Below are 24,553 nucleotides of genomic sequence, written 5' to 3' on the forward strand. Positions count from 1 at the left end.
TGCCAATCTAAGAAGGTGGCCTCTGTCACAACACATCCAGATTGGATATCAACGGAATAGGGACTGAGCTAAAGTAGCTCAACAAGTTAGCAAGAAAGTTCTGGTTGATTGCCCAGAGTAAGTAAAACATGCTTCTTCCTCATTCTTTCCTGAGTGTCACTTTTCCTGTCACAACCTCAGAATCTCTATGATCTGAGATAGCTGGTGAGCTGGCAGGAAAACTGGCTCTGTGGGGTGAAGGGTAAACTTTGCCAAGGGGCTAGTGCCATGCAAGCCGATGAATGTCTGAGGACACCAGCGAAGGGCCTGGGGTTGGGTACCTACAGAAACCACAGGGAAGCACGTAGTGGGTGGAAATGGTTGCTTCTGGATTTTTCCCATTCTGCCTCTCTCCATCCGTTTGCCAGTCATCTGCTGTGTTGCTTTTTACCATAATCATCTGGGAACTGGAAGAGCTTGGTCTTGATCCTGTCTCTTCTTAGTCTTTTGGTCTTTTTCCAAGGATAACCTATGTTCCTAGAGGACTTTTTGGTAGATGTTGTTGGTCAAAACTCTAGTGAAGTGTCTTTGCCTGGCTTGACACAGTTCTTCTGACCCTCTTGTCTGCCCAAAGGACCTTTAGTAATTGCTAGACTTCTTTTCTCTCATTTCTCTTCTACCCAACTGGCTCCCCTCACTCTCCACCTTCCTCTCCCCTCCTCTCTGTCCTCTCCTCTATCTTGGTTTGTGTGCTTTCCTTTTAGTATTTTCCACGTTGGTGTCACCCTGACTTTTCCTTCTAAAAATCATTATGTCTTTTTTACTTTTTGGCAGTATTTGGGTTTAAAATCAGCACCAGATAAGCAAGTATTCCAACACTTGAACATAACTCAGCCTTATCTGTTTTAGTTATTTTTTTGAATAGATTCTTACTTTTGTTCCCATGATGGCCTGGACCATGATCCTCTGATTTGTTATTTCTCATAGCTCAGAAGGCAGATGTATACCACCATGTCCAGTTTATTGGATGCTATATAGTCTTGCTAACTTTTTACCCAGGCTGGCCTTGAACCTCAAAACTTCCTGATCACCTCCTGAGATTACAGGTGTAAGCCACTGAACCTAGCTCATCTGTCTTTCTTGTCATTGGACAGCAAATGTAATTTCCTTCAAAGAATTCACTTCTTCAGGACACCAAGGCCTTAGTGACCCTTCAAGGTACTATCGGTGTGAACAATCCCAGAACCCAGTCCTCATACCAGCAGCAGCACTGGAATGTACACAAAGCACAGTCATCTCTTTCATGACATCTCTGTCACACAGAAAGTTGCTTTTCTTGTTTTAAAGAAAGAATATACCCCCAGGCAACTGAGCTTTTGTGTTAGACTTGTGTTAAGCAAGTTTTTTGAGAGACTCCTTGAACTTGCTTTTCCTTTGAAGGACCTTTATTGTATGCTCTAAGAATCAAGAACAAGTACAAACATGCTGTTAGAATGTGCTGTGCAGGAAGAGATAAGGCCCCAGATTTTGGTGAAGTAACTTTACCTTCATTTTATCTTGAGCCAAGGTTGAAGGAAACTGTTGGAGCCAGGTACCCGTGGCTTACCGCAGTAATCCTGGCTACTCGGGTAGCTGAAATATAAGGATCTTGGTTCGAAGCCAGCCTGGGCAGAAAAGTCTATGAGACTCCTATCTCCCATAAACTACTCTGAAAAAGCTAGAAGTGATGCTGTGGCTCAAGTGATGACAAAGAGGTCCAGGGAGTTCAAGCCCCAGCACCAGAAAAACAAAATAAAACAACAAAACCGGTTGGAAATGTCTCCTTGCTACTGAACCAACTTGCTGGTGTCTTGATGTATGCATGAGAACACCAATTCTACCAGCAAGGGTAAAAACCGGGAGGTCTTAGTCTCTTCTGGAGTTTAAGGTTGTCCATTAACATACAAAGAAAGTATCTGACATTTTTTTCCTAGGGTTTTTTGCTGTTTTCTTTTTTTTGTTTGTTTTGTTTTGTTTTGTTTTGTTTTGCCAGTCCTGGGCTTGAACTCAGGGCCTGGGCACTATCCCTGGACACTCTTTGCTCAAGGCTAGCATTCTGCTATTTGAGCCATGGCACCACTTCAGGCTTTTTCTATGTATATGATACTAAGGAATTGAACACAGGGCTTCTGGCTGCTGGGCAAGCACTCTACACTAGGCCACATTCCTGGCCTGAAAGTATCTGACTTTTGTGCAGTAGAGATGCCTCAGATTCATCAGCTGAAAGATTACCATCCTATAAATCCTACTGTCTCCACACCAACTCTTCAGGTGATTCTACACCAGTCAGGAACTGGCTCAGAGATGAAATCCTCTAAAAGTTTATGGAAAGATGTTTTTGGACCATACAAATTGGCTCTCCTCTTCCTCCTCATCCTCTTACTCCCTTCCTCTTCCTCCTCTCCTCCTCCCTCTCCTCCTCCTCTGTCTTTTTCTCCTCCTCCTCTTCCTTTTCCTCCTTTTTCTCTTTCTAATTTTTGTATCCATACTGAGGTTTGAACTCAAGGCCCAAGTGCTGTCCATTATTATTATTATTTTTTTTTTTTTATCAAGGCTAGTACTCTACAATTTGAACCACAGCTCCACTTCCAGATTTTTGGCGTCTAATTGAAGATGTATTTCACATGCTTTCCTGCCCGGGCTGGCTTCCAGCTGTGATATTCAGATCTCAGTCTCCTAAGTAGCTAGGATTGGAGGCATGAGACCTATGTGACCAACTTCAGGCAGCTTCTGGATGGCTGTTTTTACATGGAGGCATTTGGTTTTTTCTGCCCAGGTTGGCTTTCAACTACAGTCCTCCAGAACCCAGTCTCCTGGGATTGCAGCCAGGGTTATAGGCATGCGCCACTGGTACCCAGCTCTCGCATATTCTTCTAAGCCTAGGGACAGAATGAATATAGTGTCTCCTATTGTGCAAAGTGACTTTGAGTTATCTTCCAGTTCTGGCTGGCTCACACATCCACCCGCATCCCTGTCCTGAATCTTGCTTTCTGCACAAAGGGTGCTGTCTCCTGTTCCCATAGCCAAGCCTATAAATCCCTGTTATCAATCGTCACATCCTCCCATTCTGCTGGATTCTACCCCTTCCCTCCCCAGAACTGCCCCACCAACCTACCAGTCAGACTTTTTTCAAGGGAAAAGCTAACCTAGGTGTCAAGTCTATTGAACCTTTTATCAACCATCATTTTCCCCCTGCCCCTTTCTCTGAAGTGTCTGAGCTTTTGCATAGCCTTTCCCAGCACACTCTCATCTTCCTCCTCCTGTATCTCCTTCCTTCCGATGTACAAATCCAACACAGCCCTCCATGAGTGTCTGTGTTTCTTGGGATGGGAGGTGAACATGAGAGTTTTCTTCACTTGCCTCATCTGCTTCCCTCTTGTGTTGCTAGGTTACCGAAGTAGTTACTTCTATTAGATCTCAGTAATCCTCAGACTCTAAAAGTCTTCTCATTGAGAACTTTGTTCAGAACCTAAATGGCTCTTAGCAGACATATTTAAGGTGGGATATTTAGAAGTGGGGAAGTGTTTCAAGCCATCACCACAAGCACATCAGGACAGAGGAAGGACATTCTCTCTTGGATGAGTGTCCAATGGGATGTGGCTTCAGTGATACCAGCGCCATCAGACACTTGATGACAGTACGACCTCACCAGAAAGAATCTAAGACCCAAGTTCTGTATCTCTAGAGCATCTATAAATTAATTTTGTATTTGGAACTAAGACATAGATAAAGTTGGTCCATGGGAAATGGAGATCTCGGAAGTCCATGAACTGTATCAAGGAACTATTCTACTAAATTAGATGCATTTTCTAATTTTGGTGCATACCACATAGGGAAATTCCACTCTGGGTCTTTACTTTCCTTCTCTGTGACTTTAGCCTGAAGGTTGTCAGTGTGACTGGTAGCTTGTAAATCATGGTGAGGAGGAAGAGAGATCCTGAATGGAGTGCTAATTAGTAATGGGAAGAGGGATAATGAAGCTGTGTTCCATTTCATAAAGCTTGTTTTGTTTTGTTTCTTTTACTAATGTCATTTATGACCCAAACAGAAGTGAAAAACTCTTAGTCATGGAGCCCTAACACCAGTGCTAGTCTTGAACAAAAAGCTAAGGAATAGCATCCAGTCCCTGAGCTCAGGTACTAGTACTAACACAAATTAAATAAATGAATAAATGGCTACATGGTGGAAATGAGACCTCCCTTTCTTTTATCTCTTAGCCAGGCATTTTTCTCTTCCAGAAAGAAAATATTCTTCCCAGTTTCTGATAGGTCCTTCCAGACACATAGAGTATACGATTGCATGTGCCAGTCTTCTGTCTTTGTTACTTTACCATATACTTTGAAGAATTACCCCATTATTCATATGGAGCCATTTTATTTTCTACCCCTGACTGCTCAGGCTTTCTTTGTGTGAATGTTTAACCAGCTGCCCTTGGTAGGCATTTGGTTTGTTTCTAATCTTTCTGATAAGCTCAACTGCATTTGAATAGCCCTGGACTACACCACTTCTGCTACTTCTGCTTTGCTTAGGTAGAGTGGAAATGGAAGTAATGTCTAGAGAGGGAGTACATAGTCCATGTATGAGTGTGTATCTTAAATTTTGAGACACAGATGAATTGCTGTTCACAGAGGCTATCTTCTCAATCCACCATGCCATCAGAGTCTTTATGTTTGACAATTATTTAGTGATTGTGAGACTGAAATTGTTACCTCCATGAAGAATTGCACTACTCTTTGAACTTGTAGTTTTTTAATCTCTGGAAAAGCCATTGGTTGGAATTTCACTTTTTTTCATATATTTTTATTGTAATTAATAGAAGGGTTACATTATATTCACCAGATAGAAGGTGCATTACTTCACATACATTGATACCCTTTCTCATGGAATTTCACTTTATATGAACTATATTCTAGTTCTGTGCGTTCTCCCAGGTTGTTCTTCTTCTTAGGTGAGGCTTTTGACCTTTTGGCACCCCTGGTTTACTGTGATTTGTACTGCTACAGGTTTTTGATTATTGGGAACTCAGAACCAGCAAAAAGAGGATGGTGGCACAGCTAAGATGCCTTCCATTCCAGATGAAAATGAGCAGAGGAATTGGTAACTGGGGGCACTTGGACATTATGGAGCAGTGTTTAGGTGTATTGATGACACAAGCATTTGTAGATAGCCAGGTACTATGGAGCCATGTGGCTAATGGTAATTGCATGTCTGGCCATTCACCTTTATGATTGTGTTGGCTCAGCCCTGGTTAGTTATCTTCCTAGCTTTTAGCTAGAAAGATATTAGAAAGGTACATTGTTTTATACTGAGAAATTTACATGTATTTCCTTTGTTAATATTTCCATTCTAGAAAATGGGATCGCGTGCTTTCTTTTTTCTATTAATTAGCCTGTGGTCCAAGTGCCCAAGAAAGTTCTGTAAAATAAGTCAGCCTTCAGTACCTATTTAAGGAAAAAGCTGAATGGCTTCAAGTGCTCTTTTGTTATCCTTCCCCAAAACATGCACATTAATGAAGCATGCCTTAGTAATAATAATATTCTTAGAAAGTGCAGCAGTGATGTGCACTGGACATTGAACTATGCAACTTGCTGGTAGAGATGGGATGGAAGGACTGGGAGAGGCTGAGGGAACAGATGACAATATTATGTGAAAGGTAACATCCTTATTATTTATGTAAAGGTAACCCCACTGTATATCACCTCTAAAACAACAGTAGAGAAAATTAGAGAACAAAAACAATGTTTTTAGTAATAATTGTTCTGGTTTTTTTTTAAATAAAAATGTCTGTGGTTGCATTTTGAAAAAGCCAGATTATCCTTTGTCTCATCGTTTTAACAGTGATATTCACAAGACAATATGTTGGAAATGTACTCTACAACTTGGGAGGGGGTGAGGGGAGGAAAAGTGGGAGAAAAACATGGGAAGGAGTAACAGTGTTCAAGAAGTAGTGTACTCACTACCTTATGAATGTAACTGTAACCCCTCTACACATCACTCTGATAATAAAATTAAATTTAAAAACATTTTAAAGTAAACAAATAGATGAAAAATAAACAGATTAAATAGACTTCTTTTTTTTACATCAGGACTTCTGAGAACTTTTAATGCACCATCATGTCTGAGAGAGGAATGCAAATGTACTTTGACCACAGAAACCCATTTCTACGTGTTTAATGGTGTCTGATGAAAGTGCTATTTAAACAGCTAGCTCAAATCTCAGGCAAGAATCAGAAGATGTGAGTGCTGACTCATCTCAGTGGGGCCAACTAAGAAGCGCCATCTGGGACTAGGGTTATTGATTATTTGAATGCAATCTGAAATTAAGCGGAACTGTTTTTGTGGTTTTCGCACATAAGGGTACCTGCTCAAGCTCCCCTGAAGGTGTTATCAAATGTGTAAAATTAAGAGATTGGGTCATTTCTGGTAAGCCGTTAACTGGCTCTGACTTGAGATCAGAAACTGCCCTCTATGTGAAGCATCAGTATAAAGACATCTGGGATCAGGATGTGGCACTGTGTCAAGTAAAGTCGCTTCTATCTGGGAGCTTTATTATTAAGAAATTTAAAGAGCTATAGGCAAGGACTAATGGAAAGGTAGGAAAGCTTGCTATGTTATTAACAGGATGGTATAGTCTTTCGTACTGGGTATTTTGGTATTGCTTGTTGATATCTCTCTCTCTCTCTCTCTCTCTCTCTCTCTCTCTCTCTCTCTCTCTCTCTCTCTCTTTTCCTTTTTTTTTTTTAAATAGTATCCAGCTATGTAGCCCAAGCTGCTTTTGAACGTCAATTCTCCTGTTTCTACCTCATTTATGTCAGAATTACAGGCACACATTCCATGCTCTATCTCATCCCCCATCCCCCAATATTCCTAAAATGGATTTTAGGAATCCTTTCTTCTCTGGGAATCTTGGGTATTTTTCTTCGTGGCCCCCCTGAAATTTAGGAGCGTGCACTCAGCATGTTCTAGAGGACTTGTGACTAGGAGGTGTCACGTGTCCTCTGTGAATCCAAAGAAACCACTAGTCCGGACACACTGCTGTAATCCTGGCCTTTGAGGCTGAGATGGGATGATTATGAATTTGAGACCAACCTGGGATACATAGCCAGACCCTATCTCAAAAATATCTCACACACACACACACACACACACACACACACACACACACACACACACACACATGTAGCAGAGCACGATGGCTCAAGCCTATAGTCCTAGCTGTTCAGGAGGCTGAGGCTTCAAGATTGAGGTTCAAAGCCAGCCCATGCAGAAAAGTCTATGAGACTCTTACCTCCAATCAACCACCAAAAACACCAGAAGTAGAGCTGTGGCTCAACTGGTAGATTGCCACTTGCAGAAAAAAGAAAAAGAAAAAAAAATCTAAGGAATAGTGCCTAGATCCTGAATTTAAGGCCCAGTACTGGCATGCAGAAAAAAAACATAAACATAAAACCCTGAGCATTTTAGAGTCCTTTATTTATAAGTGTTATTTAATATATTTCCATCTCCAGAAATAGTCGTACCATACCAGTTGTTTATTTCACTAAAACTCTTTTTTTTTTTTTTGCCAGTCCTGGGCTTAAGCTCAGGGCCTGAGCACTGACCTTAGACTTTCTCAAGGCTAGAGCTCCATCACTTGAGCCTCAGCACCATTTTTGGCTTTTTTTCTATGTATGTGGTACCGAGGAATCAAACCCGGGTCTTCGGGCATGCTAGGCAAGCACTCTACCACTAGGCCAAACTCCCGGCCTCTTCACTAAAACTCTTGACATGACACACCCGCCTGCATATCAGCTGGGGAAATTTATGTACACACATCTTTAACCTAATACCTGGAGGTGTTTTCTTAGTTTTCACTACAAGCAGATGATAACTTTGTGTTGAGCCTCCAGGGTAGTCACACGCCTGTACCTTCCTGTCAGCAATGGAGAGGGGTTGGTCTTGTCTCCATTCCTGGGACAGCAATGAACAGGGGTTGGTCTTGTCTCCATTGGTGGTCATCCTAAGTCTATGCTTGCTGGAAGAGTGACTTTTTCCATGCTGGGAAGGTCTAGCCTGTGCTAGAGAGCCAGCAGCACTCAGCTAGTCAGCTTGCTCACCCTGCCTGCACCTCAACTCCCTTCTCTGTACCGTGGAGACATTAACTTCTTGTCGTGATGCCTGCAACATAGTAAGTTCTAACACGTTAGCTGTAGGGCCAACAAGAGGAGGTGGACAGACGAAACAGGGAAGTGGGCTTCTGTTTCTCAGTAGACATGCACTGGCTGCCAATGAGTCATGTCTGTGATGGAAGATCTTAAATTCCCATTTGACACTGAGTTCCACTGATACATCACCGATTGGGGCAGGAAGTGATCAACTCAGAAATAGGCACCCAATCTCCCTATTCATGAATTTTGCTTTCCCCATTTATTCAGAAGTAGATTTTGAGTGTAAAGCCTATATAGGGAGGATGTGTAAGGGACGTAAGGATGAGCTTGTCCTTCTCCAGTCTCCTCCAGGAAGCCATCCGGGGAGAGGGGAGGAGCCACAGTGGCCAGTAGTGACCGTTGCTGTCTCTATGACTGGCCTGGCTGGGATGGAGAGAAAGTGTGGCAGAGGATGCCCCGATTTCTGCCCATGCTCAGGATACGTGTGCCTCCTTTCCACACTCTTTTTGATGGGGGACAGGGAGGGAGGGAGAGTCCCTAAGGGAATAGTGTGGAATGGCCCTGCCCTTCGGGGCAGCCAACAAAGGCGAGGATAAAGACATGTGCATCGTGTGTGGCAACAAGGATCAAAGCTGCTGTGTTGTAGGGGTTGGGTTAAGGTGACTGTCCTGGAAATAAGATGAGGAGTTGGAGGATCCAAAGGCAGAGGCAGAGCTGTGTGTTGAATATTGTACTGGGCTCTTCACCACATCCAGAGGGAAGACTTGTCCAAGGGGAATATTGCTACAATCATGCAGCCACAACTATTTAGAGCAGCTGAATCCGGACTGGCAGAAGAGCTGACACGACCCGTGTTTTCACATATATCAAGAGACTATTGACTTCACATCCACCACCATACACACTAGTGCCCAGCCATCATGGGCTTTGAAGGGTATGCTGGGCAGAGCCACCAGGTGAGGTGGTCACCAGTCTACAACAACTTCAGAGAAAACTAGGTTCCTTCTCTTGAAGCCTGTACATATCTTTGGCTATAACAATAAAAATATCAGTTACCTGTGAAGCTTGCCACTGGTCAGTGCCCTATGCAGCTGTGTCTTTCTCAGATACATGGAAGATACTTTGGGGTGTGGAGAAAGCATATTTATCTCCTGAAACCACTAGTGGAAGGATTCAGAAGAGTCTAAGCCATTCTAGTCTAGAGACTGGTGGACATGCCTGTGTGTGTGGCAATGGCAGGAAGAATCCATTGGCATCAGGCTCAGGGGTAGAGTTGGTACTAAGAACTTCTACACAGGATGACAGGCAAAGTGAGGAGTTGGCCACAGTGTGAAAGGGCGGGTGATGTGATTTGTACACACACAGGGAGGTCCACATGAGAGACTTTGACAGCGTTGAGAACTGTTCTGCTAAAGCAGGAGAGGAAGCTAGTAGCTCACACCTGTAACCATAGCTACTCAAGAGGCTGAGATCTGAGATGGAGATTCAGAGCCAGCCCAGGTAGAAAGGTCCTTGAGACTCTTAGCTATTCAGGAGGCTGAGATCTAAGATTGAGGTTCAAAGCCAGCCCAGGCAGAAAAGCCCAAAAGACTCTTATACAATTAACCAGTAAAAAGCAGGAACTGGAGGTATGGCACAAGTGGTAGAGCGCCAGTCTTGAATGAAAAAACAAGTGAGAGCCAAAACTCCTGAGTTCAAGCCCTACCACACACACACATACATACCCACACACCATACAAACCCCACACATACACCATACAAACAGACTACAACAGCAACAAAACCTTTTCAAATGACAGTTGGAGACACCACCTAGGAAGAATCAGGTTAGTGAGAATAGTGTGGAGGGGAAAGTTTGAGGAAACTGTTGAACTTTCTAAGTTCAGTGTTGGTTTTCTAAGTTCCCTGAGATTTGGACATTGCAGTGAAATGGACTGAGCCCACTGGTGTGGCATGGTGTGGTGTGTTGAGCTGAACTTGGGAAAAGTTCATGAACTGAACTTAGAAAGTGACAGGCACTGGTCACCAGGGAAAGACAGGCATAGAGCTGACCTGAGACAGGACTTCAAAGCGCTGAACATTGAATACAATGGAAATACTTCAAATCAAATCCATGAGATTAACAAACAAATGATTTAGCTATCACCTTCTGGATCTCTGGCATTTATATATGGAGTATTCTTGTTTGTTGTAGAATTCCGAAGGAACAATTGATCAAATCCTCTTATTTTGATAGGGCTATTAATCAACACAAGTTGATTTTCTCATAGTTCTGGAGGCCCGAAGTTCAAGGTCAAGGTGTTGGTCAGTGGGTTCAGTTCTGCAGACTGTGAGAGCAGATCCATCCAGGCCTCCATCAATGGCTTGCAGGTGGCTGTCCTACAAACTAACTTCATATTATCATCACCACAGCATCTCTTCGGATAAAGACATGTGCTGCCCTAGATTAGGATTCACTCATGACTTCAATTAGATTCCTACTGCAGTGACCCTGTCTTCTTCTCTTTTAAAGACTGCACATGGCAAGTCAAAGCAAATGACCGGAAGTTCCATGAACAACCCCATTTTATGAACACCAAGTTCTTTTGTTTCAAGGAGAGTAAATATGCGGTAAGTCAATTTCCTAAATTGTTCTTTATAAAAGCTCAGCATTCTCCTAACCCTATCATGCATATCTACTTCATGCAACACCTACTTCCAAGTAACCCGTAGCCTTGGGTATTGCTAATCCCTGTGGGCTCTGTACAACATTATCTTTCTTGAAGCTTAACTACCCTGAAGGTGGGTAATTGACATAAGACAAAACAAATCAGATTTATGTAGATTAAAATATTCACTGTGGGAATACAGAGCCCTCTTGAAATATTTTATGAAAGATTAACAAATGGTGTCACAGAAGCCCTACGTTTGCAAACAATAAGTTGGAAATGAATTTTATATGTTTCTCTCTCTCTTCTGGCTGGATTTGGAGATTTTAAATAAATGTATATATATATGACATATATAAATGTTATGTATAATATATAAACATATACACATATATAATATAAAACATGTACATGTATATATTTAAGCTAAAATTGCTTATTTTCTTTGAATTATGACAAAGAATACCTGTTAAATGTGAACTCAAATGATACATCTTTTAGCTATCACAAAGTACCACAATTGGGTGACTTAGTACAGAAGAAATATGTTATTTCCTAGTGATGGGGCCCAAAGTCAAGGTGTTAGGAGGGACGGGTTCTTTGGACGGGTTCTTCTGGAGATTGTCAGAATGAGTCTTGTCTAACTTCTAATTAGATACAACTCTAGCCTTGCTTGGTTTGTAAACACATCACCTCAATCTGCCTTCAGGAGTCAAACTCCCTGTGTGACTATACTCAATTCCCCCTTCCTCCAGTCACCAGCTTAGGACTTGCCCTAATCTAGTATGAAGACCCTACATCCAAATAAAATCCCATTAGAAAGTGTTAATGTCAGGATTTGAACATATCATGTCTTAATGAGGGACCCAAGAGTGTCTTCTACACTTAATTATACAGGAGCCTCCAATCTTCTTCATGAAAGTGTCCTTTTCCTGCTCTGCTGTGTAACATCTACCCTCATCCCAGGCAATTGACCAAGACACCTGACAGCAATTTCTAGGAGGTGACCGTCCATTGTTCGTGTCTTGTTTCTCTCTCTGATATAAACTCTAAGACATGATATCAAGACTGCCTGCAATTAAAAGCGTAAAAGATGGATTACATCCCTAGGTTAATATAGTGATTTTTGCAAGTATATAAACTTGATGTATCACTTACAGTGATTTTCTTATTTTTTCCAACAGAACAATGCAATTAAAACATACAAGTACAATGGACTTACCTTTCTACCCATGAATTTGTTTGAGCAGTTTAAGAGAGCAGCCAATTTCTATTTCCTGATCCTACTTACTTTACAGGTAATGATATCTGAAATCTCCTGGCAGTCATGATGCAGTTATGATGCATTAGTACTATTTAAGTTGTGGTCACATGGTATGGACAATCTTGGAAGTGTTTTCTTTGTTTGTTTGTGTGCCAGTCCTGGGCATGAACTCTGAGCCTGGGTCTTATCCAAGGTTCTCTGCTCAAAGCTAACACTCTACAACTTGAGCCACAACCTAACTTTCAACTTTTTTGGTAGTTAATTGTTGATGAATCTAATGGACTTTCCTGTCCAGGCTAGCTTCATATCTTAGCTAGGATTATAGGCATGAGCCACTGACACTAGCCTGAAAGTGTTTTCTTTAAAGAAAGTATCCTTAATCAGATTAAGATCAAGGCCATATAGGATGATGCTAAATGAAAGGACCTCCAGGATATAGAAACAAAAGCCATATAATGTGTGATTGTTGCCCTTAATGTATTATGTTATCTCTCATCTCTTTTGCTGTCCCTTGGTTATCTCATATTGTTACAGTATTTTACCTTGTTATCTGATATATTGTATATATGCTTATTTGGTTATTTGAAATAGGATAGGGAAGGGGGGAAAACAAGATGGGGGTGTGGGTGGGGGGAGGGAAATGGGGACCAAGACTTGAGAAAGGGTATCAATGTTTGTGAAGTAATGCACCTTCTATCTGGTGAATATAATGTAACCCTTCAGTTCATTACAATAAAAAATATATGAAAAAAAAGAATTTCTGCAGAGAATACCACCTCATCCACAGAATCAGCTCAGTTAGTATTTGAACAAGAAAAGGGGAAAAATACTACATTAATTCTATTTTTCAAAAATTGATTTCCAGGCCAGGCGCCGATGGCTCACACCTGTAATCTTAGCTCCTCAGGAGGCTGAGATCTGAGGACTGCAATTCAAAGTCAGCCCAGGCACAAAAGTCAATGAGACTCTTATCTCCAATTAACCACCAGAAAACTGGAAATGGGGCTGTGGCTCAAGTGGTAGAGTGCTAGCCTTGAGCTGAAGAGCTCAGGTACAGCACCCAAGCCCAAAGTTCAAGCCCCATGAGCAAAAACAAAAACAAAAACCCTTAATTCCATAATTACATGTTCAAAACTAAATCCCTAAAGTGAATAAAACTAAAACCTTCACTTCATAAAAGAATTTGAATCCTCAAATGAAGCCTATCTTTGTTTTTATTAAGTAAATATAATATCCCCAAGAATATTACTGACTTTAATATTTTGGTCATAGAGCTTATGTTATTTGTGAAGTGGCTTTGCAGTAGAAAAGACCATCTCTTCACTGATTTTTCTTTTCTTTTCTTTTCTTTTTTTTGGCCAGTCCTGAGCTTGGGCTCAGGGCCTGAACACTGTCTTTGGACTTTCTCAAGGCTAAAGCTCTACCACTTGAGCCTCAGCACCACTTCCGGCTTTTTTCTATGTATATGGTATTGAAGAATCAAACCTGGGTCTTCGTGCATGCTAGGCAAGCACTCTACCAAATGCCCAGCCCTAATTTTTCTTGTTATTGTGGTAAAGAATCCACTTACCTTGAGAGCAAGACTTTCATCTGTGTTAGAATAGTTGCTTTAATCAAAGGGACTCTATGCACTTCAGTTAGTGCTCAGAACAGACCTTTGGTATCTGTCATAAATTATTGAACATCTACTTGACTTTATCAGATTTTTGCAATAAACGTTGGATTTGCAAAACAGTTCTACTGATAGAATTCAGCCATTAAGGCTTCATAAAATGGTAGCTGTGTGTTTTACAGGAGAGGGGGATGGGGTATGCGTGAAGGAAGGGCTGCTGGGGGGAGTGGGTACTCAGCAGATTTGGAACACAAGACCTTCAGACTTGGTTTAGAATGTGGTACTGCTGTTCAGTGGCAGATGTTCAGACAGGTGTGTGCAAATGTGCATGCCGGGAGTTGTAAGGTGCTTCTGGGGGGTCTCTTGACTTCCTTCTGTAGATAAGAGGAGAGATCACTTTATTCATGATGTTTGGGAAATGATTCATCTTCTCTGTTCCCCAATTAACTTCCCTTATGGGGCAGTAATACATATCAGGGTGAAATAATTCACTCAAACTCTTTCCTTGCATCTTCTTACAGTAATGCACATTTAATCCCTGTACATCTCAGAGTTAAGTGCCAGCATAATCTCCTTTTGCAGACAAGAGGCTTCAAGTAAGGTAGAGTAACTTGCTGAAGGTCTCAAAGCCATTATGTATGGAACTGGGTAGGGTTGCATCCAGGAGCTTAACTTCATAGAACCCTACAGGATATGGCCCAATGCTTTACAGAATGATTACAAGAGATCTTTGTTAAATTCATTGCCCAATCTTCTTAATTGTTCATTCAAACTGGGAAGCTTTTATTCAAGCCTGTACTGAGGCTTAACACACATTCTCACTCGGCTTTTTCATTCGAGGCTGACACTCATAATCATCTGAGCTACAGCTCCACTTCTGCCCTTTGGCTGATTACCTGGAGATAAGAGAGTCAAGGACTATGGTGCCCAGGCTAGTTTTGAACTTCGATCTTCAGATCTTATCCTTCTGAGTAGCTAGCATTACAGGCTTCTGTGAGCCACGTGAGCCAGGTTGGAAGCTTGTTTTGATGGAAAGAAAGCATCCTCAAAGGCCAGCTCTTTCCTTGGCTGGACCAGTGGCAGTGACCATGACATTCTTCAAGTGCTCCCACAAATGGCAGTGTGCAGAAGCTGCTGGTACCTGCTGCCATCTTTGCCTGAATCAATGGACAACCCCCATCCCCACCCCAGGAAACACCGGCCGAGCAACCTACTGTGTAAAGCCTATCTACCTTAAAATTAAGGACCACTTCCTCCCTCACTCCCCTTCAGCTCATTATGATTTTCATAAAACATTCAGAGCAGTTCTCTTTTAGGTAGCATGTGACAAAACTTCCTTGATGTCCAGTTGGTCACAGTAAGATGGCTAACTCCTGGCTGTATTCTAAGAGATACAGAGTAGAACCAGGAAGAGAATGGAGCTAGGGGCCAGGAGTTTGGCCTAGTGGTAGAGTGCTTGCCTAGCATGCATGAAGACCCGGGTTCGATTCCTTGGTACCACATACATAGAAAAAAGCCAGAAATGGTGCGGAGGCTCAAGTGGTAGAGCCTTGAGAAAGTCCAAGGACAGTGCTCAGGCCCTGAACTCAAGCCCAGGACTGGCAAAAAAAAGAAAGAACTTAAAAAAAAAAAAGAGAATGGAGCTAGGAAGAGACTGACTGGATGCCTTACATGCCATTTCCTATGTGCTTTTGCAGCTTGAATGGTGGAAGAAATTAGTATTGGAAAACTTAGCATTAGCAATGTGATCTGTAACTTAGAAATCTACCTGGGCAACTCTGTAAGACCTTTTTCTTTCTTTTAGGCAATTCCTCAGATCTCCACCCTGGCATGGTACACCACACTCGTGCCCCTACTTCTGGTACTAGGCATCACTGCCATCAAAGACCTGGTGGATGATGTGGTAAGAATGTCGCATATAGTTGTCAATCACTGCTCCGAGCTTATCATAGTCTGGCACTAATACACTAGGTATTGAGCTCATTAAAACTAGTTTTCTCATCTTCCTTTCAAAGGCTCGACACAAAATGGACAGGGAAATCAACAACCGGACATGTGAAGTCATTAAGGATGGCAGGTACTTTGTGTCCTTCAAGGAGCTACAAGGGTGTCATAAATAGATGGGCTTAGAGAACATAATTAGCATTATCTATTAGGTAGTAGAAGCCTACAAATGTATTAACTTTGTAATTCCTAAGCACCTCTTAACTTACAAGATCTCCACGCTGTATATACACTGGATGATGTGCCATGGCCAGCTGGACTTTGTGCTAGTAGCACATCTCCACCTTGAACTATCAGCACATCTGGCAGTTTCCTTCAAGGCTTTGCTGGATGTCTTGACATCTTTCTCAATTCTTCAGCAGAAATGATTTCTCTTTCTAGATCCTGGCCCCCAGGAACATTTCTTGACACTAAAGTCTTCACATCACCATTGCTTCTCCTGAGGATAATTCCACCCTCATGATCACTGCATGTGGGTCCAGCATTTAAAAATCACCTTCTAGGACTGAGAGCTTGGCCTAGTGGTAGAATGCTTGCCTAGCATGCACGAAGACCTAGGTTCGATTCCTCAGAACCACATACATAGAAAAAAGCCAGAAGTGGTGCTGAGGCTCAAGTGGCAGAGCTCTAGCCTTGAGAAAGTCCAAGGACAGTGCTCAGGCCCTGAGCTCAAGCCCAGGACTGGCCAAAAAAAAACTAGCAGACTTGATTTATGTATTTTCCAGAATCTCTGAACTCCATCTCCAGAAACTGATGATGATTACTCGTTATTGTTAATTAATAATAACTCCCTTGCTTGAAACGTCAAAAAATTAAACTCACATTATTTTTAACCCTTAGGTTCAAAATTACCAAATGGAAAGATGTTCAAGTTGGTGATGTCATCCGTCTAAAAAAAAATGATTTTATCCCCGTAAGTGAATTAGTCCTGCTTCTCTCATTCCTGTTTCCTATGGTCCAAAGCCTCACTCTATCCACACTGGGTCTCTGTTTCACCCATGTCTTTTGCTTTGAATAGGCGGACATCTTGCTGCTATCCAGCTCTGAGCCTAACAGCCTCTGCTATGTGGAGACAGCCGAACTAGATGGGTGAGTGTATTGAAGATGGCCTTTTTCAAAGCTGGCCTTGGATCATTGCCTCAGGATCTGCAGATGCCAGACAGGAAACCCTGAGAACTGGCCTTGCCTCTGCCACCTTCTAGAACTCCACCAGCATCCCATGTGGAAAGGCTATGAAGTGGAGCTCTCACAGCCTGCCTGTCTCCACCTCTCAGCAACAGTACAGGGCTGCACTGATGGCTCAGTCCTATAATCCTAGCTGCTCAGGAAGCTGAGATCTGAGGACTGGAAGCCAGCCCCAACAGACAAATCCATGCAACTCTCTTCTTCAATTGACCAGAAAAGAAAAAGAATAACAGTATGGCTCTAGTATAGCACCAGCCATGTGTCAGATAGCTTAGTGAAAGCTTAAGTTGCTGAGCAATGACCAAGCCAAATAGGCACGAATGCCCAAATTACTATCTCAAAGAAAGGAGTCTGTTTTTAAAGTCTTTTCCACTAGACAATTTTGAATTCTCTCTTTGTTGGTTTTAGCTCTTCCTCTACAATTTAAAAGAGAATAGTTCTAATTTGGGCCAGTTTTCAATAGAATTAATGAGTACTCATTAATTAGCTCATTTAATTATTATTAATTATTATGACTTCTGCATTAGTGTGAGGAAACTGAGACCCAAGAAGTTGAGGCTGTCTACCCAAGATCACCCAGAGTGACCATCAGGACCTTGTGCCTCTTGTCCCCCCAGGGAGTCATTCACTTCACGAAGGGCTGAAGCCACATGACTCAACAGTTGATGTTGCTGTCTCTAAGGCCAGGTGACAACTCCGTCTTGGCATCAAATAGCGTAGATTCTACAAAGGTGTAGATTTATGAAGATGAAATCTTAATGTACCATGGCAGAATAAGCCAGTCGAGTTAATTGCCATTAGTCAACTTCCTAATAGGGAAAAAATTCTAATGGAGTCCTAAGGATTCCTATCAGTCCTCTGTGCGAAGGCAGCCTTGTTCCCCAGGGCGCATGTCAGAAGGTAGCCTCGCCCCCACCCCCCAGAGCACAAGTCCTGGCCTACTCCACGCATCCCCACACACCTTCTTTCCTTTCAGTGGGATTGGAGCAGCCCACTTCCCTTCATTCCTGAATCATACTATCTGTCACCAACATGTGACCCAATACTCTCTGAAGAAGCTAAGTTCGTTACATCTTAGAGTGGTGAAATATTAGAAGTTACTTTTTTTTTCTTTTTACACAGTGGTTTAGAACAACAGGCTGGGTTAATGAGGACAAAGACTGTGGCACTTTTCTCCTGACTGGCACAATATCAATTGCTTTGGAAACCAGTAGTTCCCCAGTCTGGAATTATACTCTAGGGATAAAAAAAAAAAAAAACCTCATCCAAACTTAAAAATTCCATGATACGGAGCCAGCCAGGTTTAATCGGGTATGCCTGTAATTTTAGTTGCTCATGAGCCAGAGATAGGAGGATTGCCAAAACAAGGAAGGTCCAGGTAAAAGAGTTACCAAGACTCTGTCTCCAAAAAGCAACAACACAAAAAAGCTAGAGAAAGATAAAGTGTTAGGAAAAGTTGTTCAGAGCAAAGTACAATAGATGCATATCTGAAATACCACAGTAAAACCCCTTCATACAATGAATGCACACTTAAAAAAAAAAGAATGCTGGGGCATGGTATTTCATGTCTGTACTCCCTTTGGGAGAGAGGAGTAGGACAGTCTGAGAATGTGCACAGGAAAAAAAAAATGAAAGACCCTTTTTGAAAGATAACTAAAACAAAAGGGAACCAGGAGGTATGGCTGGAGTAGTAAGCAAGGGCAAGGCCCTAAGTTCAAACCCAAATCACACCAAAAAATCCAAAAAGTTACCTGTGAATAGTGTTTAAAAACAGGTAATATTGGCACCTATGACTCCTACCTGGAATCCTGGTACTCGGAGACTGTTAGGAGGATCAAGGTTCCAGACCAAAACGGTCCATGAGACTCCATCTCAGTAAGGAAAAGCTGGGCACGGGGCCCATGCCTGCATCCTGTCTGCAATGTTCCCTTTTTAAAATAGGCAGATTGCAGTCCAGACACACGCTGGGGTGGGAAGACAGATCTTACCTCCAAAAGCCAGCAATAACAACAAAAAAATACAAAAGCAAACAAACAGAAAATCAAGGATAGAGCCATGAATCGGCAGTAGACTGCCTGGCAAGTGTGAAACCCTGAGCAAAAGTTCTAGTGTTGGAAAAACAGTAATGGTAATGATAGAAGAAATTAATGTCAGCTTTTACTTTCGGGTTTGCCTAATGTTACTTTGTTCAGTTTTCTTCATGTTCTTGTAGTTCTAACATGTGCTCATTTAATTTCCTCCCTCCCACCCGTCGGTTCAGAGAAACCAATTTGAAGTTCAAAATGGCACTGGAAATCACAGATCAATATCTCCAAAGAGAAGATAACTTGGCAGCATTTGATGGTTTGTCCAAAATATGTCTGACATTTTACATGTTACTTACTTGATTACTTTAGTTGTTGGTTAAAACCAGAAAGAAAAAAATCTTCTGGATGTGATTGATTTCTAACCCTTTGTTTCCTAAAAGGCTTTATTGAATGTGAAGAACCAAACAACCGGCTGGATAAGTTTGTGGGAACATTGTTTTGGAGGAACAGAAGTTTTCCTTTGGATGCTGATAAAATTCTGTTGCGAGGCTGTGTGATTAGGAACACTGACATTTGCCACGGTTTGGTCATTTTTGCAGGTATTTTTGAGATTTTTTGTTAGGAAATTGATCTGCTGTGAGCATTTATTATTGAAAACAAAAAATTATGGGGGGCTTTTTCCACCAAAGCCAAGTATAATTGTATTCATATGCTTATTGATTTCCCCCAACTATGGATTATCATGAATTTTTTGTGTAAATAACGTTTCACTGAAACATGGCCGTGACCATGAATTATGTTTGACTCACAGCACGTTTTGTGTTACCATGAAAGAAACGAACGATTGGATCACTTTGGATTTTCTGTTCTTAGGTGCTGACACGAAGATAATGAAGAATAGTGGGAAAACCCGATTTAAAAGGACTAAAATCGATTACTTGATGAACTACATGGTGTACACGGTACTTATTCTCCATTTCAGTAGAAGAAGAGTTACACTGCTGTCTTCTGTTCTAATTTTCTTATGTTTTCCTAGTACACAGAAATCCGATCTCTTCAGATGAAAACATTATTTCGGTGCTTTAGGCCCCAGAGTTCAGAAATGCTATACTTCTAGCAGGACAGCACCCTATGAGTATTTTGGTGGCTGGAACATGACTGGTTAAAAATCAGAGAAAGCCAGGTACCAATGACTCAGTCCTATAATCCTAGCTACTCAGAAGTCTGAGATCTGAGGATTGCAGTTTGAAGCCAGCCTACTAGAAAATCCTGTGAGACTCCTGTCTCCAGTTAACCAGTGAAAAGCTAAAGAGGAAACATGGCCCAAGTGGTAGAGTACCAGCCTTGAGCAAAAATGCTAACGGATAGTTCCCAGACTGAGTTCAAGCTCTAGCAATGGAAAAAAAAAAAAAACAAAAACAAAAGCAGGGCATATTATTTAACAGGTCTAGGATCCCAAATGAAATATAAGGTAGATTAGTTTTCTAGAAGAGTGTTTCTCATAAATGTGAACTTCAACCATTTCTCCTCCCCCTTCTCCTCATCTTTCTTCTTTGGGTGTAGCATATACAGTATGACTTCATATATTCCAAATACTAACCTTCTAAAATGGAAGGGCCTCAAAACCATGTCTGAGCTTGAAGCTGGACAAGAAAGACTCACAGGATTGCTCACAGCAATGACTTATTACAGCCAAAGATTAAAAACAAGACCAGAAGAATACCAGGCATGGGGCAAAGTTCAGAAGAAATCAGATATAGCTTCTAAGAGTCCTTTCCCATGGGGAGTCGCGCACAAGTCAATTCCCCGACCCCACATCCCAGCAATGACTTGTGATGATGTGCCTGTCATGTCATCCAGAAAAGATCATTAGAGTCTCTTACCTAGGATTGGTTATGTTGGCACCACCTTCCTGGCAGGCACCAGCATTCTAAGGCTTCCTAAAGCAATGCAGGTGGTTAGCGTACATGATGTTGTTTACATGTTTAAGTTCAGTGGACCATTCATATCAGATAAGAAATAAAAAACCAGGAAGCTCTCCCCAAACTGATGTATTCAAATGCCAAAGGCCAACCACACAAACAGATCTTCTGAGGAGAGCAGTCTCGGGTCTTCTGTGACACTGGTGATGACATATTGAGCAGTTCTCTGACATCCTTATGAGAGTTACATTTCAAATATTTCAGTTTGATTATGTAAACTTGTAGGAACTTAGATTTAATTGCATACAGATATTGAATATCATCTAACAGTAATATAATCATTTAAGAAACAGTTCCTTTTTCTCCCCTGCTATCAAATTTCATGAAAATTTTGCTGGAACTTGACCTCTTCACCTATGGTGGCATGGCCATGGTCGTAGTCATGGTCAAGGTCATGGTCTTGTGTAGAACACTTGTAAAGAGCTCATCTTCGCAAAGCAACTTGGCACAGAGAAGACAAGCTCTTGATCCACACCTTCACTTCTAGCTTTTTGCTGATTAGTTGGAAGTAAGAGTCCCATGGAGGGGATTTTTTTTGCCCAGGCTGACTTCAGACCAGAATCTTCACATCTCCACTTTGTAAGTGGCATGAGCCACTAACCCCTGGCTGATATATACAAATATAGATATAAATATAGATATAGATATACACACACATAAAATTTATAGTCTACTAAATCTCAAGCATGACAGTACTGCATACAGTCCATGAGCATCGGTGACATGCATGGGGTTGGAAATTCACCTGTGACGTCAATCCGTTTCGATATTTCCTGTCTTCTAGATTTTTATTGTCCTTATTCTGCTTTCTGCTGGCCTCGCCATTGGCCATGCTTATTGGGAAGCACAAGTTGGCAATTATTCTTGGTACCTCTACGATGGAGAGAATGCCACGCCCTCCTACCAGGGATTCCTGAATTTCTGGGGCTACATCATTGTGCTGAACACCATGGTACCCATCTCTCTCTATGTCAGGTATGATTGCCCTCCCCTGGGCGTCTTGTCTCCAGGAGAGACTGTGGTCTCTTTCGCGACTTCATGTGAGGGGTTACTGTAGTTTCAAAGGTCAAAAGGAAACAAGAAAATATTTGTGCTTCAGAACTAAGGGTAAGATAGCAAAAGGAAATGAACAGCTGAGTATTTCTCTGTGCCAGGTACCACCTATCTTAATCCTCACTAAAGATAAAGTCACTGATATGCCAAGGTCAAAGGCAATAGTTATTCGCTTGGTGTGATTCCTATTCTTCTCAGTGGGTTCCATAGCTCAAGCTTCAAAAAGCACCTAGGAAAAGGGGAAGATGTAGCATGTCATGAAAAAACTGACATGCCCTTTTTAGGATCCTCCCTCCCCGTCCTTCTTAAAGCCTTCTTTATTATCTGCTGCCATACACCTGTCACATCCAAGCTTGTAATCAGAGTACTCACCTTCCTGCCATTAACCTTTGATGAGAAAGAAGGTCCCCGCTTTCCTTCAACCTCTCCAAAGGTTCCTCTTCTCAGTAGCAGTTTTAGTCACAATAAAGTCGACATAGGCTGGAAACTATCAGCCGTGTCAGAAAAGTCTTTGAGACTTTTATCTCCACTAAGCTACCAAAGAAACCAGAAGTGGAGATCTGTCTTAAGTGGTAAGTGTTCACCTTGAGCAAAAGCTCAGGGACAGCTCCCAGCCCCTGAGTTCAAGCCCCAGGACTGGCACCAAAAACAAAGAAAAGAAAGGAAGGAAGAGGAAGGAAGGAAGGAAGGAAGGAAGGAAGGAAGGAAGGAAGGAAGGAAGGAAGGAAGGAAGTCAGGCAGGCAGGCAGGCAGGCAGGCACTAACAAGTATCAATAACCTTATTTGATGATATTAGAATGTTTCTCCTTTCTTTTTATTCTTTCTTTATTTTATATCAGTGTTCACTGCTACTGTCCATTTGGATTTAAGAGGGTTTTTTGAGTGGGGGACTAGGAGAGGGAAAAACTGTGCCTTGTAATATATCCAGCAGCCAGAGTGAGTTTTTGGTTTCAGTCATAGCCCTGAGGTACCTGAGATCTCACAGCACACACCTGTAATTAGCAGCATTTATTTTATGTTAATTTTATTACATGGGCATTTGTTTTGTTTTTTAATTTTATTACATGTAATTACTATTGCTTTCTTTCTGGGATGGAAGGCCCTGGGGCTGTCATTTGTCCTCCAGCCACTTGAAAAGAAACTAAGTAATACCCCCTGTGATTTGAGTGTTCATATGTACTACATAGATTTTGTCCAACGCTTTCAATGTGTGTTATGAAATATATAGTATCCTGTGTGTCATTTGAGAATTTAAAAAGTGGAATCATGGGACTAATGCAATTCCTTGGACCGGGAGTTTGGCCTAGTGGTTAAAGTGCTTGCCTAGCATGCATGAAGACCCGGGTTCGATTCCTTGGTACCACATACATAGAAAAAAGCCGGAAGTGGTGCTGAGGCTCAAGTGGTAGAGCTCTAGCCTTGAGAAAGTCCAAGGACAGCGCTCAGGCCCTGAGCTCAAGCCCAGGACTGGCAAAAAAAAAAAAAAAAGAAAGAAAGAAAGGTCTTTCAAAATCAGACATCATATCAAGTTATTCCAGATAGAACCTCCTAATTAATCTTCCTTTCCAAAATAGCTTTCTGTCTCATTCAGAATAAAATCATCATGGCCACAGAATCCCCAGAGGCCCAGGAAAATATAGGGTTCAGCACTCTATTAGTGTCTCTTCCTCCTTTTCCTCAGCCCACTTCCCCTGGGCTCCTGCCCCCCCAGGCCCTTTTATGTTCTTCCTCCCACCAAACCTTTATACCTTCTCCTATCTCTACCTTTAACAGTCTTCTCTAGATAGCTACTTGCTGCTCTTTTATTTCCTTCAGATCTTAGTGGGGATGTCATCTTATTATACTAGGCTCTCTTAGTTCACCTTATTTAGCTCATCACTTCTCTTTCACGTTGGCCTCTATCTCTACTTCCCCTGCTTTGATTTTTCTACAGAGAACACCCAGAACCCAATAAAGTGTAGGTTTCCTGGGTGTTTTATTGGCCTACCATTGCCAGAATGCAACCTACAAGACAAGAAGTCCATGTGCTTCATTTGCTGTTGTATCTTCCATACCTAGAATGGTGTTTGGTACCCAATAGGACCAATGGATGGAAGGGAGAGAGAGTTAAGCTCCTTTCTATGAAACTTGGTGTCAGGGCATCTTCCAGTTGCTGGATGTGTAAGAAGCTGTGCTCTGCCTGAGAGGTAGTAGTTGGGTGTGTTAGTACATGCTTGTTATCCTGACACTTGGAGGCTGAGGCGGGAGGATTATAAAAATAAGGACAATTTGGGCTACATAAAAAGATTCTCTTGAAGGCTGGCAGTTTGGCCTAGTGGTAGACTGCTTACCTAGCATGCATGAAGCCCTGGGTTTGATTCCTCCATACCACATACAGAGAAAAAGCCAGAAGTGGTACTGTGACTCAAGGGCTAGCCTTGAGAAAGCCCAGGGACAGTGCCTAGGCCCTGAGTTCAAGTCCCAGGACTGGGGGGAAAAAAAAGGTTCTCAACATACTATCCCCACCTCATCCCACCCCCAAAAGTGTACAGAATTCCTTGGTTTTAAATCTGAAATGATCCTTTTAGATTGTCTTTTTTTGAGCATCTACAACTTGTAAGAAAATAGAAAAAT

General features: G+C 42.0%; 1 protein-coding gene across 2 annotated transcripts in view; it reads left to right on the forward strand.

Annotated features, from left to right (window-relative positions):
• The window catches only part of Atp8b1 (ATPase phospholipid transporting 8B1), a 96,004-nt gene that overhangs the window by 40,313 nt on the left and 31,138 nt on the right, over positions 1 to 24,553 (forward strand). The window contains exons 3-12 of one of the 2 annotated variants that reach the window (XM_090353033.1): positions 10,678 to 10,775; positions 11,998 to 12,111; positions 15,494 to 15,592; positions 15,705 to 15,766; positions 16,534 to 16,606; positions 16,712 to 16,782; positions 19,139 to 19,221; positions 19,346 to 19,504; positions 19,779 to 19,867; positions 21,672 to 21,862. In XM_090353033.1, the coding sequence (XP_090209159.1) occupies positions 10,678 to 10,775; positions 11,998 to 12,111; positions 15,494 to 15,592; positions 15,705 to 15,766; positions 16,534 to 16,606; positions 16,712 to 16,782; positions 19,139 to 19,221; positions 19,346 to 19,504; positions 19,779 to 19,867; positions 21,672 to 21,862 (1,039 nt within the window). The remainder of the gene's footprint in view (positions 1 to 10,677; positions 10,776 to 11,997; positions 12,112 to 15,493; positions 15,593 to 15,704; positions 15,767 to 16,533; positions 16,607 to 16,711; positions 16,783 to 19,138; positions 19,222 to 19,345; positions 19,505 to 19,778; positions 19,868 to 21,671; positions 21,863 to 24,553) is intronic. The other variant, XM_090353034.1, reaches the window with a different exon arrangement.

Source organism: Megascapheus bottae, chromosome 19, assembly GCF_031878675.1.
Source record: "Megascapheus bottae isolate mThoBot1 chromosome 19, mThoBot2.hap1, whole genome shotgun sequence".
In the NCBI taxonomy this organism is placed as follows: Eukaryota; Metazoa; Chordata; class Mammalia; order Rodentia; family Geomyidae; genus Megascapheus; species Megascapheus bottae.